At 40.4% G+C, this 25668-nt stretch overlaps 1 protein-coding gene across 1 annotated transcript in view; it reads left to right on the top strand.

Moving 5' to 3' along the window:
- Positions 1–25668, top strand: part of DSCAM (DS cell adhesion molecule) — a 749662-nt gene that overhangs the window by 671705 nt on the left and 52289 nt on the right. Inside the window, exons 22-26 of the mRNA XM_059165108.1 lie at positions 14756–14909; positions 17304–17421; positions 18697–18860; positions 20505–20603; positions 25422–25610. Coding sequence (XP_059021091.1) covers positions 14756–14909; positions 17304–17421; positions 18697–18860; positions 20505–20603; positions 25422–25610 — 724 coding nt within the window. The remainder of the gene's footprint in view (positions 1–14755; positions 14910–17303; positions 17422–18696; positions 18861–20504; positions 20604–25421; positions 25611–25668) is intronic.

Here is a 25668-nt window from a genome sequence, read left to right as displayed (position 1 = left end):
CTTTGACCTCTGACCAGAGGCCTCGAGTCTCAGGGATTTACACAAACAGCTTTATGTGTCTTTCACATCCACATCCATTGTGAGTTGGTGGTAGTTCTCCTCTATATTGTCCACATCGGGTTTTATGGCAGAGAGAAGTACTCCTCCAGAGGGTCTGACAGAGGCATAACATGGGCTTCCCCCAACCACAAGAGAACAAGGAATCCAATCCCAACATAAACCCAGAAGACAGGAAAACCAGAGCAGCTTGTAGAACAACTCCAATGGCGACCATGGGACAGCCATGATAAAGAATAGAGTGTCTGCCTTTCTCTGAGGAGTTCCTGGTTCTCGGGAGGACAGAAAATACCAGAGATGGTCACTGTTCCTGTGATGTGGCAAAGGACACAGCGGGACATACAGAGGACAGAATGACATGGAGCACAGGCAAGGGGCTGTCACTCAAACAGTAGGATCAGAATCATTTTTTTGAGATGTACATATAACCCTGGCTTGCAGGGGGGACATTTTACTGGACAGAAGGGTATTACAACCAGAGGGAACAGCATCTGTGAAGTGACAAGTGTCATGAGAATCCTCTCTCCACAATATCTTTTCTTTTTTTTTTAAACCATTTTTACATTATTTTTTATTATATTCAGTTAGCCACTGTATAGTATATAGTTCTTGGTGTAGTGTTCAGTGATTCATTAGTTAGGTATAACACCCAGTGCTCACCACAGCACATGTTTTCCTCAATACCCATCACCCTGTTACCCCTCCCCCATCCGCCTCCCCTCTGAAACCCTCAGATTGTTTCTCAGTGTCCATATTCTTTCATGGTTCATCTAGCTCTCTGATTTCTCCTCCTTTGGATTTCCCTCCTTTCTAATATGGTCATCTATGCTATTCCTTACGTTCCACATATGAGTGAAACCATATGATAATTGTCTTTCTCTGCTTGACTTACTTCACTTAACATAACTCCCTCCAGGTCCATCCATGTTGATGCAAATAGTGGGTGTTCATCATTTCTGATGGCTGAGTAATACTACGTTGTGTATATGAACCACATCTTCTTTATCCATTCATCTATTGAAGGACATCTCAGCTCCTTCCACAGTTTGGCTATTGTGGACATTGCTGTTATGAACATTGGGGTGCACATGCCTCTTCTTTTCACTACATCTGTATCTTTGAGGTAAATACCTAGTAGTGCAATTTCTCGGTCATAGCATAGCTCTATTCTTAACCTCTTGAGGAACTGGCATACTGTTTTCCAGAGTGGCTGCACCAGCTTGCATTCCCACCAAAAGTGTAAGAGGGTTCCCCTTTCTCCACATCCTTGCCACATTTATTTCCTGTTTGTTAATTTTTGCCATTCTAATGGGTGTAAAGAGATATTTCATTGTGGTTTTGGTTTGTGATGTATTTCATGTGTGTGTTAGCCATTTTTATGTCTTTTTTGGAGAAGTGTCTGTTCATGTCTTCTACCCATTTTTTGACTAGGTTTTTGGTTTTTTGAGTGTTGAGTTTGAGAAGTTCTTTATAGATATTGAATATCAGCCCCTTATCTGTAATGTCGTTTGCACAGTATCTTTTCAATCCTCTCCCTTCTCCCGTGTCCACCACCATTGCCCAGGTTCAGGTCCTCACCTAGGGAACCAAACTAGGTCAGAAGCCTTCCCACTGCCAGTCTCAAGGGCCAGTCCGGTGTCCGCATTGCTGTCATCACCATTCGTTCACATTCTAGATCTTCTCCCATTTTGCATAAATCCTCAAGATGACCTGAACAGATTTCCACAGTCCAGCTCCAGCTCCTGTCCAGTCTCCTATCTCCTATTCCATTACCCTACCCAGCCAGTTCTTGAGCCATCCCCGATCTTGCACACGCACGTGTGTGTGTGTACACATGTGTGCACGTGTGTGTGTGTGTACACGTGTGCACGTGTGTGTGCATGCCCTGGGTCCTCCTTGCCTTTTCGCTTTCATCCTCCTCTCATTTAAAGTCTTTATCCTGAAGTTTTAACTTAAATGCTATATTATTTATTCCACCATTTTTGAGAATTTGCTATACACTAAACATTTTATGCTTAGGATTTCTAAATGTATTTCTTCATGGCTCACAACAAGAAATGCATCTTACAAGCATAATCTAGCACCCACACACTAAAAGGTTCATAAACAGAGTTTACTCTTGCTCCATGTGATGCACTCTGATATTTCCCTTTCTGGTAGGTTTTTTTTTTTTCCTTTTCCATTTTATTTTGTAAATGATTGTCATAACTCACAAAATTGCTTCCATGACCCACATCTTAAATGATACTTATTTTCATCAGTTAATCTTCATGATTACCACATACAGGTGGGGTTATTAGGACCTCGCCATAGTGACACTGAAGTGGAGCATGTGCCATCTGGCCAGGACATGCATGTTGCAAGGCAAAGACAGGGGTTGCAACCCACAGGTGTCTGAGCTCAGAGTCCAGGCCCTTCACCCTGACAGCGGATGGCCTTCTGGGAAGCTGGCTCTGTCTCACCTGAGGGGTCCCCAGCACTGCTTTTCAGCCTCATTTTGGCATAACTACAACCTTTTGCATTATTGTTAATGGAGGTGTACTGGGCCACCCAGAGTGGCTTGTCAGCTGAAGGGCAGTCCCCCAGCTAGTCACTGTTCTGCCTTTAGAAAGCCTGGTATTATTCTGAAATAGTGGATGTTCAGCAAATGTTGTGTTGAATTAAATTTTATAGATAATGGCCATGGGTCATCCAATAGAGGTTAAACTGTATAATGAAATTTCTGGTTCATAAGGCAGGAAAGTATCTTATGTACTTGGAGATGCTTTCAATCTCACAAGGAATTAGGTAAAATGCTGTGCTTTTAAATCACTGACATAGAAATTATCTTTCCATAGTTCTGTCTGAAAGACCTAATGGTGGCCCTCTCTTTTCTGTGATGGCAAAGCTAGAAATTATGGAATAGCCAGAAGTTGGCTAAGAATCCAAGGGCTAAGAATGCAATGAATTGCTTGTTCATCATCAAATAAGTGATAGTGATCAAGTCAGATTAATAAAACATTTTTATAGATAGATCATTTGCATGGCAGGTGGGGTGACCACAGAGAAGAGATGAGGCAAAATTATAGTGAATGAAGAAGATTTTTTTTAAAAAGAGCCTGGGAGGGGTACCTGAGTGGCTCAGTGGGTTAAGCTTCTGCCTTCAGCTCGAGTCATGATCTCAGGATTCTGGGATCAAGCCCTGCATCAGGCTTTCTGCTCACGGGGGAGCCTGCTTCCCCCCCATCTCTCTGCCTGCCTCTCTGCATACTTGTGATATCTCTCTGTGTCAAATAAATAAACAAAAAATCTTTAAAAAAAAAAAAAAGAGCCTGGGAAAAAAAAGTACCCTGTGATGCCAGTCTGGCTAATTGGACGGTGCTGATTCTAAAACAGTAATATGAAGACTCTGGCTTCTTCTGTGCTTTTCTGCACATCAACTTTAATCCCCTACAAAATGATAATTTCTATTATTGGAAGGCCAAAATATGTTGTTTGGAAGACTTTCTAAAAAGTATCCAACAGACACAGATATAACAACAATGACAATCATCTCAGGAAAGTTCAGAGAAAACCATCAAAATTGACATGGATGAAGCAAGTAGCTTGAAAACCCTCTCCCCACTACGCATACAGACCCTCCCAGTTTACCCCTATGGGGCAGCCTTCATGATCCATTATCTTCTTCTGGAGGTGAAAATAGGGAAATAAAAGGAAAATCAGATCAGAATGTATTATACATGAGAACTTAAAGAACAAAGACAAATCCTAAATTGATCCAGCTAACTCCTTATTCATAACGTCATCCAGGTCATTCCTCTGCCACTAAACAGAAAGATTTTATATGTCCTCAAAGAGTCATTGTCCAATAATTAAAAGAGCTGCCTATTTTGCTTATTCTGCTCAGGGGGAGGCTTTTTAAATCACTGCTGTGAACATACTATCCAGAAAATCAGAACATTCGAGTCTTAAAAAAAAAAAAACAATTAGATATCAGAGCTTTTTAAAGCACCATACTTCTTTGATAGAATTAGTTTTTCATTAAAAAGTTAATTGAAATTTTTTAAGTGGAATTCTTTTTATATCCATGAGATACGCTGAATAATTTGGTCTGAGCTGCCTGTGAATCCATAGTCATTCTCTATATAGTTATTCTCGATTGTATTCAAATAATTTCTAGGTCATTAGTCAACTTAATGCAACAGATGTTTCCTCCTTTTATGTTAGTAGCAGGTGAGTCCTGACTCTGCAATGCTGGGACCTACGATCCCCAGGAAATCATAGAGGGAGGGGTGCAGCCAGGCCACCTTCAGGCAGCTTGAAACCCATCCGGCATGGGAGAGATGGTGAGGACATGAGAGACTGTAATCCAAAGGAGAATAAAGATCAGGACCATACATGATGTATAGACCAAGGACAGATGTGGCCAGTGGAGGGGCTGAGAAAAGGCTACAGGCTTTGCAAGTCATCCATCAAGCTAAATAGCATGAGGGATTTGGAAATGAATCCAGCAATTATTGGATAAATATCCAGCTTTATAGAAATCACTAAAGAGCATTTAAAATAATTAATTGTGTTTAATTCTTATTTTTATTTAAAATAAAATTTATTTATTTTTATTATTTATTTATTTATTTATTTATTTATTTATTCTATCTTATTTACCATTAAGAAGTATCTTAAATATGAAAGGAAGATGATTGCACCAAAACCACGAGGCAAAAATAATTCTGTAGTGAAACTAGATGCCATAGACTCGGGCTTTTCGCGAGTGACACTGAGACACAGGGAGAAAACCAACCTTCCAGCAACCTCTCCATTCTTTTAAGGAGCAAACTGTTGAGTTCTTCAGAATTCTGTGACTCCACGCATCAGAACTAAAGCATAATAAGAAAGGCAGAACAAGTGAATGAGAACTATCTGTTCTCAATATTGCAAGGTTTATCTCATGAGCTGCAATTTCCACTCCTGGTACAATTTTTGGGAAGCCAACATGTCTGAAGGTTTATAAAAGAAACTTGCTATAAATATTTTTAAAAATCAAATACACAAAGTTTTATTTATTTTCTTAGGCATTTTATATGTATATATTAATCATATCCTCAACTATGACTGGAGTTTTAGAAAGGGAATTGAAATTATTTTTATTTCTACATTTTAGCAGGAACCTGTCAGGTTCTTACTATGCCTCATTCAGTTAATCCTCTGTTTGCCAGGTTATGATATGATCATTTCTTGTTCCTTTGGGGAAGGAACTTAGCTTACAGTCTACACACTGGACTTGAACTCAGTAAATGCCTGTGAATACAAACAGTAACTATTTTTTATTAGTTTTTCCCATTATGGGCATCATGCTAAGAGCTCTCGCATACCTTTTCTTTGCAAGATCCAAAGGAGAGATCTTTAGTCCAGTGAGTTCTCATGGTTGTCCCCTGGTGTCCTATTGCTCTGGCCATCCCTTATCAGCTTAGTTATAGCTATCCATTCAAGATCAATTCACACTGCAGGCATAATCAAATCTTCTAGTGTGGCTAATATCTCTGTCTTAACTTTGAAGATGAGACGACAGAGTTATAGATCTGCCAGCAGAAAATTAAATATTTAGAGATTTAAATATTTAAATATTCAGAAAAGCGTCTGTCTCTCCTCCCCAACAATTTCTCTTTTTGCCACTTTTGACTCATTAATCCTAGGAACCTTCTTTTGGGGTGTGCTTTTCTTTAGGTTACAACTTTCTGTCTTGCTTCCCCTGAAGGTCTAGTCCCTGCACACTCTCAATGTTCCAGAGTCTCTGAAACATTACATTAATGTAATGGAAATAGCAGGAGAAATCTGGAAATAAAATCGATCCCTCCTCACTGAACAGAGTTTGGGAGGGAATGGCACATAACAGGATGCACATAGAAATGAACAAATCCAACCATGAGAAACTGTGGACTCTGAGAAACAAACTGAGTGTTTTGGAGGGGAGGAGGTGGGAGGTTGAGGAGGTGAGCCCGGTGGTGAACCAGGAGGTGAGCCTGGTGGTGGGTATTAAGGAGGGCACGTACTGCATGGAGCACTGGGTGTGGTGCATAAACAATGAATTCTGGAATGCTGAAAAGAAATTTTAAAAAAGAAATTTAAAAAAATAAATTTTTTAAAAAAGAAATTAACAAGTCAGCCCCAACATAATTAGATCATTGTGTTTGGAAATTTGGTATCCAATAAAGACATAATTGATGGAAGGTAAATATAATCAGTTATTATAGTTCATCAAAACTATCGAGGAAAATGTTTCCTAAGTAAGCAATACCCATCCTCCCTCTTAGAACAAGTGTTTTTGACTGAGCATTAAGGGGAGACTTTAGACAAATTTGCTTCTTTATTACACATGAACTTCTGATGCTCTTTTTTTCCATTTAGCTCCTTTTCTCTTACCTGTTGCCACCTCTTGAGCTTGTTAACAATATTTGAATTTTGCACCATCTATGGACGCGTGATTATGAGAGTCGCAGGACAGCCCTCTGCGGGAGGCATCTCACACCTCCGGAGACATCCAGTCCCAAGACATCAGTCTTGCCCTCCTCTGCAGGGCCTACACAGAAGCATCCTTAACCCACCACACTGGAAGTGAGAGCCAGCCCCAGCACAGCCGGCTGTCCCGCTGGGGGCAGGGATAGCCTTTGCCACTCTGCGTAGCCTCAGGTGTGACTCACCAATCTCTATAAGCTTCCAGACTCCAAGCTCCCCGAGGGGTTTGCTTGGAGCTCAAAATTCCTGGCACCCCTAGGTGGGAATGCACAGAGACTGCTCTCCACAAGAATATCCTATTCAAAAAAAAAAAAAAAATTAAAAAAAAAAAAAGAATATCCTATTCCTGACTTAGCCTCTACTCGAGCTCAGAGATGGGAGATGGACAAAATATCAGAAAGCCCTGTGTAGGCCCTCACATTTTTTGTTTGGAGAGAAGGTACTGGCATTTGGGGGACTACTCTCACTTGTTAAGACAGTTGCTAAAATTTTAAGACAACAGGAAAAGTCACATTTAATATCCAGTTACACATGTTATAAAGAAAAAAAAAAAAAAAAAACCTCTTCAAATTGTTTAAATGGGTCGGTTGGCAACATTCTGCTTACACTTCTGAGAGTCGAAAAATGGTGCCTAATTATGGCAGCAATCCAGGGAATAGAGTGGCATCAGAGGGCGATAACACCAGTGCAACTAAATTTCCCAAATAGAGAACAGGAACCCCTGGACAGTTTGACTCCTATTTCTTACTCCAATCCATATAGGGAAATTTCATTCCAAAAGGAAGAAGTTTCTATAGATCAACATTTTTACTTTGGCTTTTGGTCGATCTTCTACATAAACAGTGAAACAAATATTGTTGCATTAGAAATTATATATTTTTTTATCATTGATTTTAGGTGCACCTTGGGTTGCAGGTAAAAAATTAAATAAAATGTTTATTTTGGAGGTAGTTAAGTACCAATTGTCCCTTACAGACAGGATGCTTACTGAGTTTTAACTAAAAGCTATGTTCTCTTCCCAGAAAATCCTTATTTTCTGAATATATTTTAATGCTCTGTTGATGCTTAATGTTCAATTGGAGTGATTGTTATAATTTGCACATCATTAAGCTTTTTAGAATTAATTTGGCAACAACAGAGCCTTGGAGCATTACAGAATACAAATACACACAGTCTTGGGATTGTCTCCTCAGATTGCTAGGAAGCAAGCCAATTTCCCTCTAAAATTCTAGAAGGATTCGATGTTCCTGTGACTTTCTAAGCACAAGAGAGGACTGGCATGCGTGAGAGGAAGGGTGGTGAAGGGGGAAGGTAGGGTGACAAGGACGCATGCCCACGAAAACATGCACCACATCTGTGGAAACTGTGGAAGAGCCCTATAGTGTCCCTTTATTCATTGGACACTGCATGTACAGTAGTCAAACATTCGACCAGGGGAAATCCTTTCTCTATTTTTTATTGAGTAAGCATGGGATCTGTGACGAGGAGGAGGCATATTAACATTTGCACTGATTAATTGTAGAGCTGGTATTGCAGCTCATGAAACCTACTGACCTACGTGAGGTCTACTTAACAGCTTGCAAGGGTCAAAGTAAGCCCTTTGAGTGTTTGGTTGCTTGTAATGGCAGCAGGGACTCAGACCAGAGGCACTGAGCTTGAGCCTCTGTCTGCCTGTCTGCCACTCTGACTGCAGTGAGTCACTTACTCTGTACCTTAGTTTTCTTGCCTGGGTCCACTTTGTTAACAAAATCCCACATGGGGTGGCATAAACAGCAGGTCCTTATTTCTCATAGTTCAAGAGGCCAAGAGGTCCAAGATCAAGGCACCCTCAGATCCAGGGTCTGGTGTGGGCCTTTTACCTGGGTTTTCATTGTATCTTCACATGGCAGAGAGAGAGAGAGAGACTGACCTCTGGTCTCTTTGTCTCCTTATAAGGGCATAAATCCCATTCATGAGGGCTGCACACTCATGACCTAGTTCCTAGTATCATCATATTGGGATTAGGATTTCAACATACGGATTTGGGGGGACACAGACATTCCATCCATTCTCCCCCCTGGCCTCACAAAGACCATGTCCTTCACAAGTGCAAAATACTCATTCCATCCCAAGAGCCTCATAAGTGTTAAGTTATCCCAGCAGCTACTGTAAAGCCCGAAGTCTTACCTACATACCACCTGAATCAGGTATGGATCAGACTGCAGGTACATTCATCCAGAGGCAAAATCCTCCCCAGCTGTGAATATGTGAAACCACAAAAGTTATATGCTTCCAAAATATAAGGGTAGGACACACATAGGGTAGATATTCCCATTCCAAAAGGAAGAAATAGCAAAGAAGGAAGGATTGGGCTCCCATGTAAGCTCAAAACTTCACAGTGCAAACCGACTAGATCTTTTTTTTTTTTTTTTAATTTCTTTTCAGCATAACAGTATTCATTGTTTTTGCACCACACCCAGTGCTCCATGCAATACATGGAGTATCCTTAATACCCACCACCAGGCTCACCCAACCCCCCACCCCCCGGCCCCTTCAAAACTCTCAGGTTGTTTTTCAGAGTCCATAGTCTCTCAGGGTTCATCTCCCCTTCCAATTTCCCTCAACTCCCTTCTCCTCTCCATCTCCCCTTGTCCTCCATATTATTTGTTATGCTCCACAAATAAGTGAAACCATATGATAATTGACTCTTTCTGCTTGACTTATTTCACTCAGCATAATCTCTTCCAGTCCCATCCATGTTGCTACAAAAGTTGGGTATTCGTCCTTTCTGATGGAGGCATAATACTCCATAGTGTATATGGACCACATCTTCCTTATCCATTCGTCTGCTGAAGGGCATCTTGGTTCTTTCCACAGTTTGGCAACCGTGGCCATTGCTGCTATAAACATTGGGGTACAGAGAGCTTCCTTATAACCCTGCAGATTGCACTACTGGGTATTTACCCCACTAGATCTTAAGGCAAAGGAATAATCCTCTTCAGTTCAATGCTCTACCCTCAAGACCTCTGGGGATTATAATGCCTCCCTGACTACTCAGTGGGGCTGTGCCCACACTTCAGCTCTCTACAGAGGCTTTGTCCATTTTGTAGTTCTGTAAGCCAGAGTAGAACCCCCAGGGCTCTTTCAGGCAGGGGTCTCCCCAACTCAGTTCTGGGAGGTCCTATCCTCAAGGCTTAAGACAGAGACTCTCTGGACTGTTGAAATCAAGGCAGTGACCCAGATGATCTCTGAATATCCTTCAGAGGCATTCTTCCCTTTTCTTAAAGAACAGCACAAGTTCAGGGCCAAATGGCTCAATCATCCTGGCCTATAGAACCAAAGAACTTGGACAACTCTCTTTATCTCTATCTCATCTCAGTGCAGACTGGCAGTGTTCCTGGGCCTTAGCTCATTCAGTCCAGGGCTCACACCCATGCCAATCTCCTTCTCGCATGGCTGCTGCTCCACACCCTTAATGTTCTCATCCGCAACACACTTTCTCCTCTTTCTCTTTTTTTTTTTTTCTTTATTTACTTTTTATTTATTTTCAGCATAACAGTATTCATTGTTTTTGTACCACACCCAGTGCTCCATGTACTTTCTCCTCTTTTTGTGATAGATAGGCTAAGAATTCCCCAAATCTTTAAGTTCTGGTTCCTCTTTACTTAACAATTTATTCTTCAATTCATTTCTTGCTTTTTGCATTTTACCATAAGCAGTCAGGAGGAACCACAGTTGTTAACGTCTATACTTCCCTTAGAAATCTTAGCTAAATGTCCAATTTCATCCCTTGTGTATTTTACCTTCCACAAAAACTAAAACATGAACACAATTCAGCATTGTCAGCAGTATTTGAAATATCTGAGAAATATTTGAAAAAGATTTATTGTAGGCAGGTTATTGTTGTGTATTACTTTTATATCCATTCTTATAATCGCTGCTATCAATTAAGATTTTTAGATCATTTACCCTTAATATAATTAATTGATATATTAATATAAGTTTAAGTCTATAATCTTCCCATTTGGTTTTGTATTGTCCTATTTGTTTCCTTTCTGCTTTTTTGCCTCCTTTGAATTAATTGAATACTTTTTTATAATTCCATTTTGTTTAATTGACTGGCTCAGATCTATTTTCTTCTTTATTTTGTAATTTCCTTGATTCCTTTAGGATTAAAGCATATACATTTAACTTATCATTTTCTACTTTCTAGTGATAGTATACACTGCATATATAAAGACCTTATAACAGTGTGCCTCTGTTTTTTTTTCATCTCAATATTTGCACAATTGTTATCAATATTTTACTTTTATGTTACAAACCCCACACTAAATCATGATCTTTTGATTATCAATGATCTTTTAATGAGCTTTAGATAATAAGAAAAAAAATCATATGTTTTCCTATGCAGTTATCACTTCTAGTACTTTACATCCCTTTGTGTACATTGATATCTCAATCTGGTATCATTTCCCTTCTGACTGAAGGACTTTCTTTAACATTTCTTATAGTGTATGTCTACTGATGATAAATTCTTTAAGCTTTTTAGAATTTTTAAGAAGTCTTTATTTCTCTTTAGTTTTAAAATATTTGTTTGTTGGGTGTAGAATTCTAGGTTGACTTCTTTTTTTCTTTCAATACTTTAAAAATGCTGTTCCACTGTCTTCTTCCTTGGTGTCTTAGTCGGCTCAGACTGCTATAACAAAAGTACCATAGATTGGGTAGCTCATAAATAACCGAGATTTATTTCTCACAGTTCTAAGGGCTGGATATCTGAGATCATGTTGCCATCATGGTGGGGTTATGGTGAAGGACTTCTTATGCATCGCAGATTTCTCATTGTGTTCTCACATGGTGGAAGGGAGCAAGGGAGTTCCCTGGGGTCTCTTTTATAAGGGCACTAATCCCGTGACCTAATTACCTCCCAAGGACCTTACCTCCTAATATCATCACCTTGGGGATGAGCTTTCAGTGTACAAATTTGGGAGAAACATTCATTAGCATTTGGATTTTTTTTTTCAGCGTAACAGAATTCATCATTTATGCACCACACCCACTGCTCCATGCAATGCGTGCTCCCCATAATATCCCCCACGTGGCTCTCCCAACCTCCCACCCCTCACCCCTTCAAAACCCTCAGATTATTTTTCAGAGTCCATAGTCTCTCGTGGTTCAACCTCCCTTCCAGTTTCCCTCAACTCCCTTCTCCTCTCCATCCCTCTATGTCCTCCATGCTATTTGTTATGCTCCACAAATAAGTGAAACCATATGATAATTGACTCTCTCTGCTTGACTTATTTCACTCAGCATCATCTCTTCCAGTCCTGTCCATGTTGCTACAAAAGTTGGGTATACATCCTTTCTGATGGAGGCATAATACTCCATAGTGTATATGGACCACATCTTCCTTATCCATTTGTCCATTGAAGGGCATCTTGGTTCTTTCCAGTTTGGGGACCGTGGCCATTGATCCTATAAACATTGGGGTACAGGTGGCTCTTCTTTTTACTATATCTGTATCTTTGGGATAAATACCCAGTAGTGCAATGGCAGGGTCATAGGGAAACTCTATTTTTAATTTTTTTAAAGGAATCTCCACACTGTTCTCCAAAGTGGCTGCACCAACTTGCATTCCCACCAACAGTATAAGAGGGTTCCCCTTTCTCCAGATCCTCTCCAACACACGTTGTTTCCTGTCTTGCTAATTTTTGGCCAGCAACTTCTTTCAAGATATGTCTCCAAAGGCAAAGGAAACAAAAGCAAAAATGAACTTTTAGGACTTCATCAAGATCAAAAGCTTCTGAACAGCAATGGAAACAGTCAACAAAATAAAGAGGCAACCCACAGAACGGGAGAAGATATTTGCAAATGACAGTACAGACAAATGGCTGATATCCAGGATCTATAAAGAACTTCTCAAACTCAACACACACAAAACAGATAATCATGTAAAAAAAAATGGGCAGAAGACATGAACAGACACTTCTCCAGTGAAGACATACAAATGGCTATCAGACACATGGAAAAATGTTCATCATCACTAGCCCTCAGGGAGATTCAAATTAAAACCACATTGAGATATCACCTTACACCAGTTAGAATGGCCAAAATTAGCAAGACAGGAAACATTTGGATCCTTTTTGACAGGAAGTCTGCTGACATTTTAATTTTTATTCCTTCACATAAACATATCCTTTCTCTGACTACTTTTAAGATTTTCTATCACTAGTTTTGAGCAATTTGATTACATCTTGGTATGGTTTTCTTCATATTTTTGTGTCTAGAGTTCACTGAGATTCTTGGCTTTCTGTGTTTATATTTTTCATCAAATTTGGAAAAATTTCAGCCTCTGTTCCATCAAGCATTTTTCTATTGTGCCTCCCTTCCCTCTTTTAGTGATTCCAATTATATGTGTGTTACACTGCTCAATGTTGTCCCATAACTCACGATAGTTTGTGAAGTGTTTACCCTCTTTTTTTCTGTTTTTTTTTTAATATATTGATATATCTACAAGTTCACTGACCTTTATTTCTGAAAATCTAATCTACTATTAATCTAATCCAGTGCATCTTTCATTTAACATATTGTAAATCCACTTCAAGTTTGATGTGGGTATTTTTTTATCATTCATGTACCTATTTAAATTCTTAATTATCTATAATTAAAATACAGCTATAATACAATTATAGTAACTATTATAATGCTCATTTCTGTTAAATTTAATATCTGTGTCAATAATAGGTCAGTGAGGATTAAATCATATTTTCTTTATGAAAGAAATGTTTCTCTATGTTTTTTTTGCATTCCTGAATTTTTTTTCTAACAGCTTTTTTGAAATATTCACATACCATGAAAGTCATCTTTTAAAAGTATGTAATTCAGTGGCTTTTAGTATATTCACAGAATTACCCACCATTATCTAATTTTAGTACATTCACCATCATCCCAGAAAGAAATTTTATACCCCATAGCAATCATTCCACATTCTGCCCCTGGCAATCACTAGTCTACTCTCTATCTTCCTAGATTTGCCTATTCTGGAAATTTCATTAAAAGGGAATGGAAAGTATGTTATATTTTGTGATTGTCTTCTTCCACTTAGTATAATATTTTTAAGATTTATCCAAGTTAACATGTATTAGTATTTCACTTCTTTCTATTGTTGAATAATAGTCTTTAGTATGGATACAACACATATTTTGTTTATCCCTCATCAATTGATGGGTATTTGGGTCATTCTTATTGGAAAATTTTTGTTGGATGTCAAATATTATGAATTTTACCTTATTGAGTACTGGATATTTTTACTGCTGTAAATATTCTGACTTTTGGTCTGAGATGCAGTTAAGTTACTTTATGACAATTTCATCCATATAAATTTTGCTTTTAATATTTGTTAGGCAGTACCAGTTGGTGTTCAGTCTAGGCCTAACTATTCCCCACCACCAAGGTAAGACCCTGATGCATTGTATCCAATGCCCAGTGAACCTTGAGGTCTCCCAATGTGCCTGGTGGAACAGGAAGTATTCCCAGCCCTGTGTAAATGCTGGGCACTGTGACCTCCAGTCTGTTCAGTTAGTTCTTTCTCTAGTCTCTGGTAGTTTCCTCTCATACCTGCACAGATCTACTCTGCTGAATACCCATGTGGGACCCTCTTCCAATCCCCGAAGTTCTCTCTGCATGTAGCTCTGTCCTCTGAGTTCCAGCTTCTTCCCAGTCTCTCAGATGTAAATTCTCAATTCAGGGAACCCTCTGGGCTCCTCCTGGGCTCCGTCTCTGTGCCATGGCCTGGAGACTCTCCCAAAATGTAAAACCCCACAATTGTAGGATCACTTTCTCTGTTTCCCATATTTCAGAGAGCTCTGTTCTTCATTACCTGGTGTGCAATGGTTTTGAGACTGGTTTCATATACTCTTGAGTGCTCTAAGGTTGTTTTGGGTAGGAGGGTAAATCTGTTTTCATTATTCTATCACAGCATAAAACAGATGTGCCATAACCTGTAATTTCATGGCTTAAATCTCTCCTTGGTAGCTGTGAAAGCTGCTGCATAGAGAAACGTAAGCTCTTTACACGTATATCAATATCTTATATCCCAGCCTTTTAGAAAAGGATTAGCCGCAGCTTTTGTTTCTTATGATAGATAACATGTTAATAACTGTGCCTTTAGGAAATCCATGTGTGCCATTTGCCTCCTTGAATGTGGGAACATTTATGTCTCCTCTCACAGGTGATCAGCGAGTTTGAAGCCTCTCCTGACTCATTTTCCTACAGAATTCCCAACCTGAGTCGGAACCATCAGTACAGTGTCTGGGTGGTAGCTGTGACTTCAGCTGGGAGAGGCAACAGCAGCGAAATCATCATGGTGGAGCCATTAGCTAAAGGTGCGCCACTGTAGGAAAGATCTCATTTCCCACTCTCATTGTACTGTTTTAAATCCCTCCTCTACCAGAAACAAAGCTTATGATGCCCTAAAAATCACCAGAAAATCAGAACACGTGCTATCACATTTCAGCTTAAGAAATAAGGTTGCTGCTAGCTGGCACTAACTCTTGTGCAAAGCAGAAAAGAATCCTCCTAGAAGTGAACACAGTGCTAAGTGTGGGTGGTTTACAACTCAGAGAGTCTTAAAGAAAGTAAGGGAAATGAGCCTATCTTCACCCCTTGGGTAGGTGAAAATCACCACATAGCAACTTCCCAAGGAAGTCCTTCTTACATCAAAAGTAAGCATCCAACTTCTAAAGCAGAAAATATGGAATTTGGAAATTTATAAATATAATAAAATATTTACTTCTTCTTCTATTGATAGAATACTATACACAAAGGCCTTAATTAACAGTGGGAAGTCAGAGTCACTAAAGAATAAAAGTTCCTAAAAACCAATAAAGAATCTGCACGTTGAGGTGTTATACTGGTCCTAAAAAGCACATATAGGCACAGAATATTCTTATTCTACTTCTGATAATTGCTACCACTCAGTGTTTAGGGTACCACTAAATTAGCAGTTTTCATGAATAAGTGTACTAACCTCACAATTCTAGGCCAGCAGGAAATGCCCCCTGATTTTGGAATATACCACACTGGCAATTTATTACTAACAAGCCTGCTAGGTGTCTAAAAGAGAATGTAAAAGAACATTCCAAGATTCCAGTTTTACTTTTAAGAACTCTTGATGTCATTCTTATTAATGTGATAGCTAAGAAAAAGACAGAATAAAATAGCGAGGGGAAAAAGAGAATGCTGCCCCATTTTGAATACAATTGCAGATAGAAAGTAAATACATCTGTCTTCACTCACACACAACCCACCATGCGCATAGCTTTTTGGATTCAGTGTGTAGGAAGGGGGATGTCTAAAAGCTTAGAAGCCCCTAACCCTAGCTGGGTTTCCTAATCATGCCAGTTTTGTTGCAAAAACATTCCTCATCCTATAGAAGGATGGTCTGAAGGGTTTGAAATGGAAGATGCCAAACCACCAATGGCAGAAATATGATGCTCCCTGGCCAGGGTATTTTTGTTATGATGAGAAATCAGAAGGTCAATAACTGAAAACGTGGTCTTTGCCATCCATGAACCATCTCTGTAGACTCTGCTCCGAGAAGGAAGATCCTGTGGTAACGCTTGCTGCGCAAAACGGACCCAGCTTCTGAGCCCAATGGTGTTTCATTTCTGTATCAGCTCTGGTCCAACGTACTTAGAACAACAGAAATAAGAGTTTTGTGGTAGACCTTAATGACCAAGGCTTGTGTTCTAGGTCAGAATGCCTCTGTAATGACTTGGCTCCATCTATGGCCACTGGCCAATCCAAACCCTTGGGGGTCTGATGATTCAGTGTCCCAACACTGGTCCCATCCTTATGGCTCCAGAATCAGATTGGGGCCGCCTTTCATAACTGGTTTCAGTGACTGTTCCTCTGGCCTGGCTGAGCTCCCAGAGGGAGCTTCCCAGAAGACAGTATCCCAATGCGAGGCAAAGATGGGACACATTGTTTTGCCTCTGGAAAGCTGGGGTCTTGGTGTCAGCTTCTCTGTCTCCCTCAGGAAGGTAGGGCTAAGAATCTCTCAGTGCCAGGCTCCTCAGTCTTCAAGAAAGCCCCTGCTGTTGTAGGTCCACCTGAGATTTTTCCTCTCTACTACTGCTGCTTTGGGACTGTGCTGGTGCCAGATGCCTCTGGCCAATGCTCTCATAGGAGCCTCTGAATCACTCTCCCAAGCAAACAGTTGTTCTTCAAGAAAAGCTTCTTGGAAAGCATTTATTTTCCTTAACGTCTGTGCTGAAGATCAAGCTGACACAATAAAGTCAGGAGCATACCACAAAATTGATAAAGAGAAGTTGTTCCATGTTACTCGTCCTTCTTTTAGCACTTTATGCCTTGAAAGGTCTATTCTTTCAGATATTAAAAGTGCATTTTAACAGGAGGTTCTTGGTGTTGAGATAAGTTGTTTAATAAAGGGCTCAACAAACAACTGGGCTCATAGAAGACACAGGTTGGGGCTGCTGGGTATATGAAGATGCAGATATTTAATTTGGGCTCTTCATGTTTAGTCAAGGGAGGGGGGAAACGCTGCCGTAGGGATTCCCAACTATTTGTATGTTCTTACTAGAAAAATCCCTTATACACATCCCGACACCAAAGAGGAGTGTCGGCAGGCATGTCATTCATTGGCTGTGCTGCATTTACCCTTTTGGGGGGTGTCCCTATATGGGGGATGGTCATTTTGGCTTTTGTGTCGATGCGGCTGTGGCTTGATGGGGCTTCTGCTATGTTTGGTGCTCCAGCTCCAGCACGAATCCTGACCTTCAGCGGCACAGTGACTACCCCATGGATGAAGGACATTGCCTTGCCTTGTAAAGCTGTTGGGGACCCTTCTCCTGCAGTAAAATGGATGAAAGACAGGTAACCAGTAACCTAATATATGCCTTTAGTGAAACTCTAAGAGATTACATACTAGGTTGTATGTAATCAGACATCAGACATACTAGGTTGGGTCTGGTGTCTAACGTTGTATTCATTTCCACTCATGAAAATTCCAGGAAACACCAACTCTTCTGAGATGGGAGAGGTGGCAGGGTGGGGGTGTGGGATCTTAGAGTTAGTGCTAAAAGGGGCCTGGTGTGCTGTGTCTGTCTTCCATAAATTCAGAACCTTTCATTCACAACAGAATACTTGCAGGGAAAATAGTTTAACCAAGCTATAATCTCTGCACTTTTTCATGTAAATTTCCTGTATAACTGAGATGAACACGCCAGACTTCATAGGAGACCTGTACCTGCCTTTCTCCTTCCAACATGATGGTTCAACTAACCCTACCTCAAATGCTCTGAGAAATGACTTTAAGAGACGGAACACAGTAGGACTTAGCTAATATAAAATCTAGTTTTCCATACTCAGTAGTAATTATTAATATAATAGCAGTCGAGAAAGGAGGCAGAAAGTGGGTGAGATGTATTCTATCCTGTAACTTTTCTAAGTGCTTTCCCTATGTTCAGAGGATGAAATTAGGATATAAATAAAGAGCTGACAATTCACTAATGAGCATGGAGATTTGATATAAAATAGATTCAGAAGAGTGCCTATTTTAAACAAAAGCACTTACAAGACATAAACTATTGAAATAATGGTCTTGGTCCAGGGACCACTTTTCGTCCTTTGAAATCAGTTAATCCAAGGAAATAAATAAGCTCCCAGGGTAAAGAGGCATTCTGCTTCTGGGGATGGCTGGACAGCAGCCACCATGGCAGCGGTTATACTGGCAAGGGAATTCTTTGTATTGTAGGACCAACGCCGTCACCCTCCTGAGAGACCACAGTTCACTTTTTGGGGGGTCAAAATCATTAACAACTATAAATTTAAGCAAGTCCACAAGAGACCCCCACATTTAGTTGTCCCTAAGTGAGTGGGTCAAAATGGCATTTCTGCCCCAGAAGGAATTCCCAAGAAGAGGTGGCTCGGTGCCTGCACGGTGGAGGAAGGAAAGGCAGAACCCAAGCCCCCTCACAGGTCTGACCTCCGCAGAATGAAATCCAGCTACTTCATTGTTTTTGTCATGTCATCATAATTTCGTTCCAAGTGTGCGGTTGACCTCAGAGAGAGTCTTCATGCTTTTCCCCAGCCTCAGCTAATTTGGATTGTAATTTCTTTAATCTGTGCCCTTTTCTTCCTGTGAGGTAGTAACGGGACACCCAGCCTAGTAACGATTGATGGCCGGAGGAGCGTCTTCAGCAACGGCAGCTTTGTCATCCGCACCGTGAAGGCAGAGGACTCTGGCTACTACAGCTGCATTGCCAATAACAACTGGGGATCGGATGAAATTATTTTAAATTTGCAAGTGCAAGGTACAGAGTTTGAAGGCTCTTTTAAATGATATTTTTATATGTATGCCTATATGCAAAGAGTAAAATTGAACAAACTTAAAGATCAGCCTTTCTAAAGAGCTAATTGCTATTTTCATATTGCCATAAGATATGCTCGTTCATCTTGGAAAATGTACTGCAGCAAATCAAAGAAAATAAAAACACTTATAATCCCAAAGATAACACAATTTACAGTTTTGCATATAGAGAGGCTGTTCTCATTTTTCTTGATGCGTGCATCACTGAGAAATTCCTTGATAACTTCTGCTAATTGCACGGTTTATTCTATGTATGTGTAAGGGGAACCCGGAAAACACAAACCAAAAATGAGTCTGAATTGAGGTCTTTTATCTGTTAATTAACTAAACTTTTATATACAATGTACGTTAAAAAGTCTCCAACTGAAACTCTAAGAATATTGCCCTAATATTTAGTTGGATCTTTAATACAGCATATGTGGTTTTTCTTGACATCAAATACAAAATGTATGTGACAAATTCAAGATAATTAAATTAAAATCATGTGTAAAATCCCAAATGGCCACTGACTGGGTTCAGGGTTGGGTGAAGAGTGGTATTTTATTAGTAGAAAAACCAAAGGGTGTGCTTCTTTGGATTTAAGTGCTGTCACATTAATAAATCACAGTGAGTAAAAATAAAATCAGGTTGTCCTTAGTGGAGGGGAACAGGAGGAGAACAACTATATTTAAAAAGATAATAATGCAGAATTGATCTGAAATTTCAAGTAAATTGGAGTCGACAGAATTCTGTGGTTTTTCAGAAGATTGACATGATATTGTGAATCTACATAGGTCAGGTTTTCATACCTTTAGGTTAATATATATGGGCCTCTCTCTCAATAAAAATGAGATGGACATTTTACGGGAAGTTTCTGTATAATTTGCATAACGTGATTATGCATTTCTTCAGTGTTTCTGTCCTTGGTGCTGATCCAAGCTAATATTGAAGCCCACTGGTTAGAAGCATGTACTCTTCAAACCTTGTACAAGTGTGCAAGTTCATGGACAGCCTCTCAATGGCACACCTTTGATTTCCAGAGCTGAGGGTGTGTGTGTGTGTGTGTGTGTGTGTGTGTGTTGCATCTTGGGGGAGTAGCTAAAAAAAGTGGAAATTTTTGCAATTCTTTTTTGCACTAGCCACTCTCCCCTCCTCCCCTCCGTGCCCTACTCTTCCTTCACCCAATCTCCTCTCCCCTACTCCTCCTTCCCCTGTCACATCCCTAAGAACAGAGCAGCTAAGTGGATGCCATTTATCTTTCTCACTTGGGTCATGGCTGAAATTCAGAGTAATGCAAGCATCCTTAGTTAGTTTAAATCAGTGATGAACGACTCAGAAATTCAAGGGATCAGTGAGGAAATGAGTTAGATATAAATCCAAGTAGAAATGTGGTTAAATTTTCATTAAATAATAGATTCACTCTGCTCTATCTCTTTAACCAAGGACATCAACTAAATAGACATTTTGACAGAAGTGAATTGCATATTTTGGCAACCTAAAACACTTATTTAATAAATGGCTGTTAAAAATGATTTGGTAAATGGCTGTTCAAGCAGATTAAAGATGTGAAAAACTAATTCTTGTTTTCTAAAAACTGTTTCCTATCCAGTTCCACCCGATCAGCCTCGACTTACCGTGTCCAAAACGACATCTTCTTCCATTACACTCTCGTGGCTCCCTGGAGACAATGGGGGCAGTTCCATCAGAGGTAATGAGCAACACATTGCCCACAGTAGTTGACTGTAACAGCCCCTAGGCTAATAAGTGACACATCTCCACAAAATAATTGTTATGTGTTCATTATAATTAATTCCCCACTACTTAAACAGCAAGCCACACATCTATTTTTATGGTATTTACTTAAGCCTATCATTCAGCCAAGACATCTCATTCACAAAATTGCCATCATTCCTCCAATCTGAGTGAAAGATTAACAAAGGCAGAAAAGAAGGAATTTGGTAATCTATCCCCCATGATTCTGCATACTGTTCCTTCCCCGTGTTGTTAGTACTCCATCATTCATTCACCCCTGTATTCAATCATTCATTCAAGTAATTAGTAACTACTAATACAATTTAATTACTAATTAAACAGTTATTTTTCTCATTTATAAAGCACGAAAAGATGGGGAACCTAGAGTTTAGGTAGGAAATGATCTATTTGCACGAAGTTTTACATTTAGTCCATAGCAGAAAAGAACATAGTGTGAAAATACTAGCCTGTGTAAAGTTGGAGAAACCTCATTCTGAGCTAGCTGTGGCCACAGGGAAGGACGAGAACCCAGAGGAACATACCAAAAATGCACAGCAGTTGGGGGCTGATCCTAGAGCACATGGGAGGGGACTTCCAAAAGCTGAGGACATCCCTTCTTCTGTGTGGAGAGGTTGAACAGACAACTGGAATTAGGGGGTCATTTCAGGGTGAAGCCAGCAGTGTGCTAGACCTAGCCCCTTACAGCTCATGAGAGCAAGCTAGCTGTCCGATCTCTTTCTCCCCTTATACCCAGTGACACACACAAGGTGGGGATAGTTACATGCCCCCAGAATGAGAAATGCTACTACTAGTCAAGGCTTTTTTTTTTTTTTTTTTTTTTTTTTTTTTTTTTGTACAGCCAGTTGTTAAACATTTGTCAGTCTGAGTAAAGGGGAGGATCTTCCTTTTTTTTTTTTTTTAAAGAAAACAGTGAAAAAAAGATTTTTTTTTTTTTAATAGTTGGCTGATTGGGGATGAGAGGTTGTGTTTGTAGGTTGGAGGAGTGTGGGGGAAGATTTGTAACAGCTACCATGTAAAATGCACCGGAAGTCATTAATAGACCAACAAAGCCATTGTCAAGAGGGAGTGAGGCCCCAGCTGTGTATAAACAGCCCAAATTGTGGTGGTCACAATTTCACAGTCTCATGACTTTGTCAAGTGGTGCTGGGCACCTAGGAGGAAGAGTGGATTGTTGCTTACCAGAGCTGCTAACTGGCAGAAAAAATGTGACTAGAGTTAGAGTAGTGTGTGAAAATGGGCTCCTTGTGGAAATAGTCTACAGAAGGTTCTAGACTGATTAGAGAACATCATTATGGAAAAGAAAAATGGGGCATTGAGGCAAGAGTTCAATGGACTTTGGAATTCAAGACTCAACTAGAGTTTGGATTCTGTAAGTGTGAGAGCCTGGGAAAGGTGGTGCAGGAAGTGTCAGAGCAGAAGATCTTGAAGGTGAAGCCATTTTAGTAATGAAGAGTTTCCAAGGAAAGACAACCAGGAGTCCCTGAAACACCGTGGTAGCCACAGCCATTGACATGGGTGCTCCTATTGCCAAGGGTTACAAGAACTTCTCAGATGTGATTTGGTTGGAAGAAATCAGAAGGGAAGTGTTCTTCCCATGATGTTCATGGCAGCAGGGAGGTGGTTTGGACAGAGCTGAAGTGAAACCCAGGTAATGACAGTGGGAGCATGGGGTACCCAGATCCCTCACCCACCTGTCAGGTACTGCAGGAGCTTTGAGGAGTACAGATCAAGGAGACTCAAATAGAAAATGAGGTTTGGAAAAGAAGAGGGATCGCAAGGTAGCAAAGGGCCAGAGGGGTGAGAAGGAGCAAAGAGTAGGGAAGATCCACACCCTGACCACAGAAGAAATGAGGATATGTGACCTTCATATGAGAGGTCTGCAGAACATTTGATGCTGCCAGTGTGGGCTTAAAAGCTTCTGCAGTGTGGAGCTGAGAAGCGGTTTACCTGTGTTTAAAAAAATATAGCCCCAAAGGCCAGAGGGATGTTAGCAGTCCACCAGCATGAGGATACCATGCACCAGGCAGGCTGGTCCTGGGTTGTCTGGGTGTGAACATGGAGGAGATGGGGACAGAGAAAACTGGACCATCTTCCCCCTCCCAGGAAGTGACTGAGTTAACAGGAATTGTGACTATAACAAGGAGGAATGTCCCAGTCATCACAAGGGCCAGGAGAGCTGGCTTCAGATTCTGAAGGTGGGGTTTGACTCTCACTGACTTACAGGGCCCTTGGATGGTCATCTCACCTATATGGACATCAGTGTCTTGCTCTGCACCATGGGAACAATAATAATTATCTTCTAGGGGGTTATGTGAGGTAATAAATGCAGCGGGCAAAGGACAGAGCAGGCACCTGGTGAGCACTCAAGAAAAGGACACTTGATGTTCATGATCATGTAAATATAGGTGACAGTTATCATGTACCGAATCGAACTTTTGGAGGGATTTTTCAGACTAAGGAGAAGTCAGGTGACTGTTGAAATGTTAGATTATGCTGAGTGAAATAAGTCAAGCAGAGAGAGTTCATTATCATATGGTTTCGCTAATTTGTGGAGCGTAAGGAATAACACGGAGGACATGGGGAGATGGAGAGGAAAAGTGACTTGGGGAAATTGGAGGGGTACGTGAGCCATGAGAGACTGTGGACTCTGAGTAGCAAACTGAGGGTTTTGGAGGGGAGGGGTTGGGGGGCTGGGTGAGCCTGGTGGTAGGTATTATGGAGGGCACGTATTGCATAGAGCACTGGGTGTGGTGCATAAACAATGAATTCTGGAACACTGAAAAGAAAAAAATAAATAAATAAAAATTTTTTAAAAATTAAAAAAAAAAAAAGAAATGTTGGGATATCTATAGGATTTAAAGCCAGTTCCCTTAGGGATTGCAGACTGTGTAGACTCTGGTTGAGGAGATTCCTACCCCCTTGACAACATACCCCTTTTCCAGAGCTTTGGTATTCTTAAAAATAATTCCACTTCAAAAGCAAAAATAAACTTTTGGGACTTCATCAAAATCAAAAGCTTCTGCATAGCAAAGGAAACAGTCAAGAAAACAAAGAGGCAACCCACGGAATGGGAGAAGATATTTGCAAATGACAGTACAGACAAAAGGTTGATATCCAGGATCTATAATGAACTCCTCAAACTCAACACACACAAGACAGGCAATCATATAAAAAAAAATGGGCAGAAGATATGAACAGAGACTTCTCCAATGAAGACATACAAATGGCTATCAGACACACGAAAAAATGTTCATCATCACTAGTCCTCACGGAGATTCAAATTAAAGCCACATTGAGATATCACCTTACACCAGTTAGAATGGCCAAAATTAGCAAGACAGGAAACAACATGTGTTGGAGGGGATGTGGAGAAAGGGGAACCCTCTTACACTGTTGGTGGGAATGCAGGTTGGTGCAGCCTCTTTGGAAAACAGTGTGGGGATTCCTCAAAAAATTAAAAATAGAACTTCCCTATGACCCTGCAATTGCACTCCTGGGTATTTACCCCAAAGATACAGATGTAGTGAAAAGAAGGGCCATTGGCACCCCAATTTTTATAGCAGCAATGGCCACGATCACCAAACTATGGAAAGAACCAAGATGCCCTTCAACAGACGAATGGATAAGGAAACTGTGGTCCATATACACTATGGAGTATTATGCCTCCATCAGGAAGGATGAATACCCAACTTTTGTAGCAACATGGACGGGACTGGAAGAGATTATGCTGAGTGAAATAAGTCAAGCAGAGAGAGTCAATTATCATATGGTTTCACTTATTTGTGGAGCATAACAAATAGCATGGAGGACATGGGGAGTTAGAGAGGAGAAGGGAGTTGGGGGAAATTGGAAGGGGAGGTGAATCATGAGAGACTATGGACTCTGAAAAACAATCTGAGGGGTTTGAAGTGGGGGGTGTGGGAGGTTGGGGGAACCAGGTGGTGGGTATTATAGAGGGCACAGATTGCATGGAGCACTGGGTGTGGTGAAAAAATAACGAATACTGTTATGCTGAAAATAAATAAATGTAATTAAAAAAAAATAATTCCACTTTTGACCATGTTGATACCCAAAGATTCAGGAACATGTGGGCTCAGGGCAGATTTCTAGAGACTTAGTGTCCATCCTCTGCTGTTTGCTACACCTTTTAAAAGTCAAGCAGAGAAAGACAACTATCATATGATCTCCCTGATATGAGGAAGTGGTGATGCAACATGGAGGCTTAAGTGGGTAGAAGAAGAATAAATGAAACAAGATGGGATTGGGAGGGAGACAAACCATAAGTGACTCTTAATCTCACAAAACAAACTGAGGGTTGCCGGGGGGAGGGGGTTTGGGAGAAGGGGTTGGGATTATGGACATTGGGGAGGGCATGTGATTTGGTGAGTGCTGTGAAGTGTGTAAACCTGGTGATTCACAGACCTGTACCCCTGGGGATAAAAATATATGTTTATAAAAAATAAAAAAAATTATAAAAAAAAAAAAAGGAAATGAGGGAAAGATGTTTTATTTTCACCATACCAATTAGCAATACACCATAGTAATATCTGGCATGGACTAAATACTAATCAGAACATCATCACATCACTCCTCCCAGCCTGGGTTCAACTTCTTGGCATCAGGGAGACTTCAGATGTTTTCTTCCAGAGATGCATCAAGGCTGAGAACTCTCATTCCATACAAAATGCCAACATCCACCAACTCCTAGTAGAAAGAAAATAAGATTCTTTTGAATATTTCTTGTGTTCTGTAGGGTACATATTGCAGTACTCCGAGGATAACAGTGAACAGTGGGGAAGTTTTCCAATCAGCCCAAGTGAACGTTCTTACCGCCTGGAAAATCTGAAGTGTGGTACTTGGTATAAGTTCACTCTAACTGCCCAAAATGGAGTGGGACCGGGACGCATCAGTGAAATCATAGAAGCGAAAACGTTGGGGAAAGGTATGTATGCCTTCTGCTGTCTGCATTTCCTCTGCTTCCCTAACTGAATGGGGCATTG

Source organism: Mustela lutreola, chromosome 2, assembly GCF_030435805.1.
Source record: "Mustela lutreola isolate mMusLut2 chromosome 2, mMusLut2.pri, whole genome shotgun sequence".
NCBI classification, from domain to species: Eukaryota; Metazoa; Chordata; class Mammalia; order Carnivora; family Mustelidae; genus Mustela; species Mustela lutreola.
The sequence above is the reverse complement of the archived record's forward strand: the minus strand, read 5'-3'. Positions and strand labels throughout refer to the sequence as shown.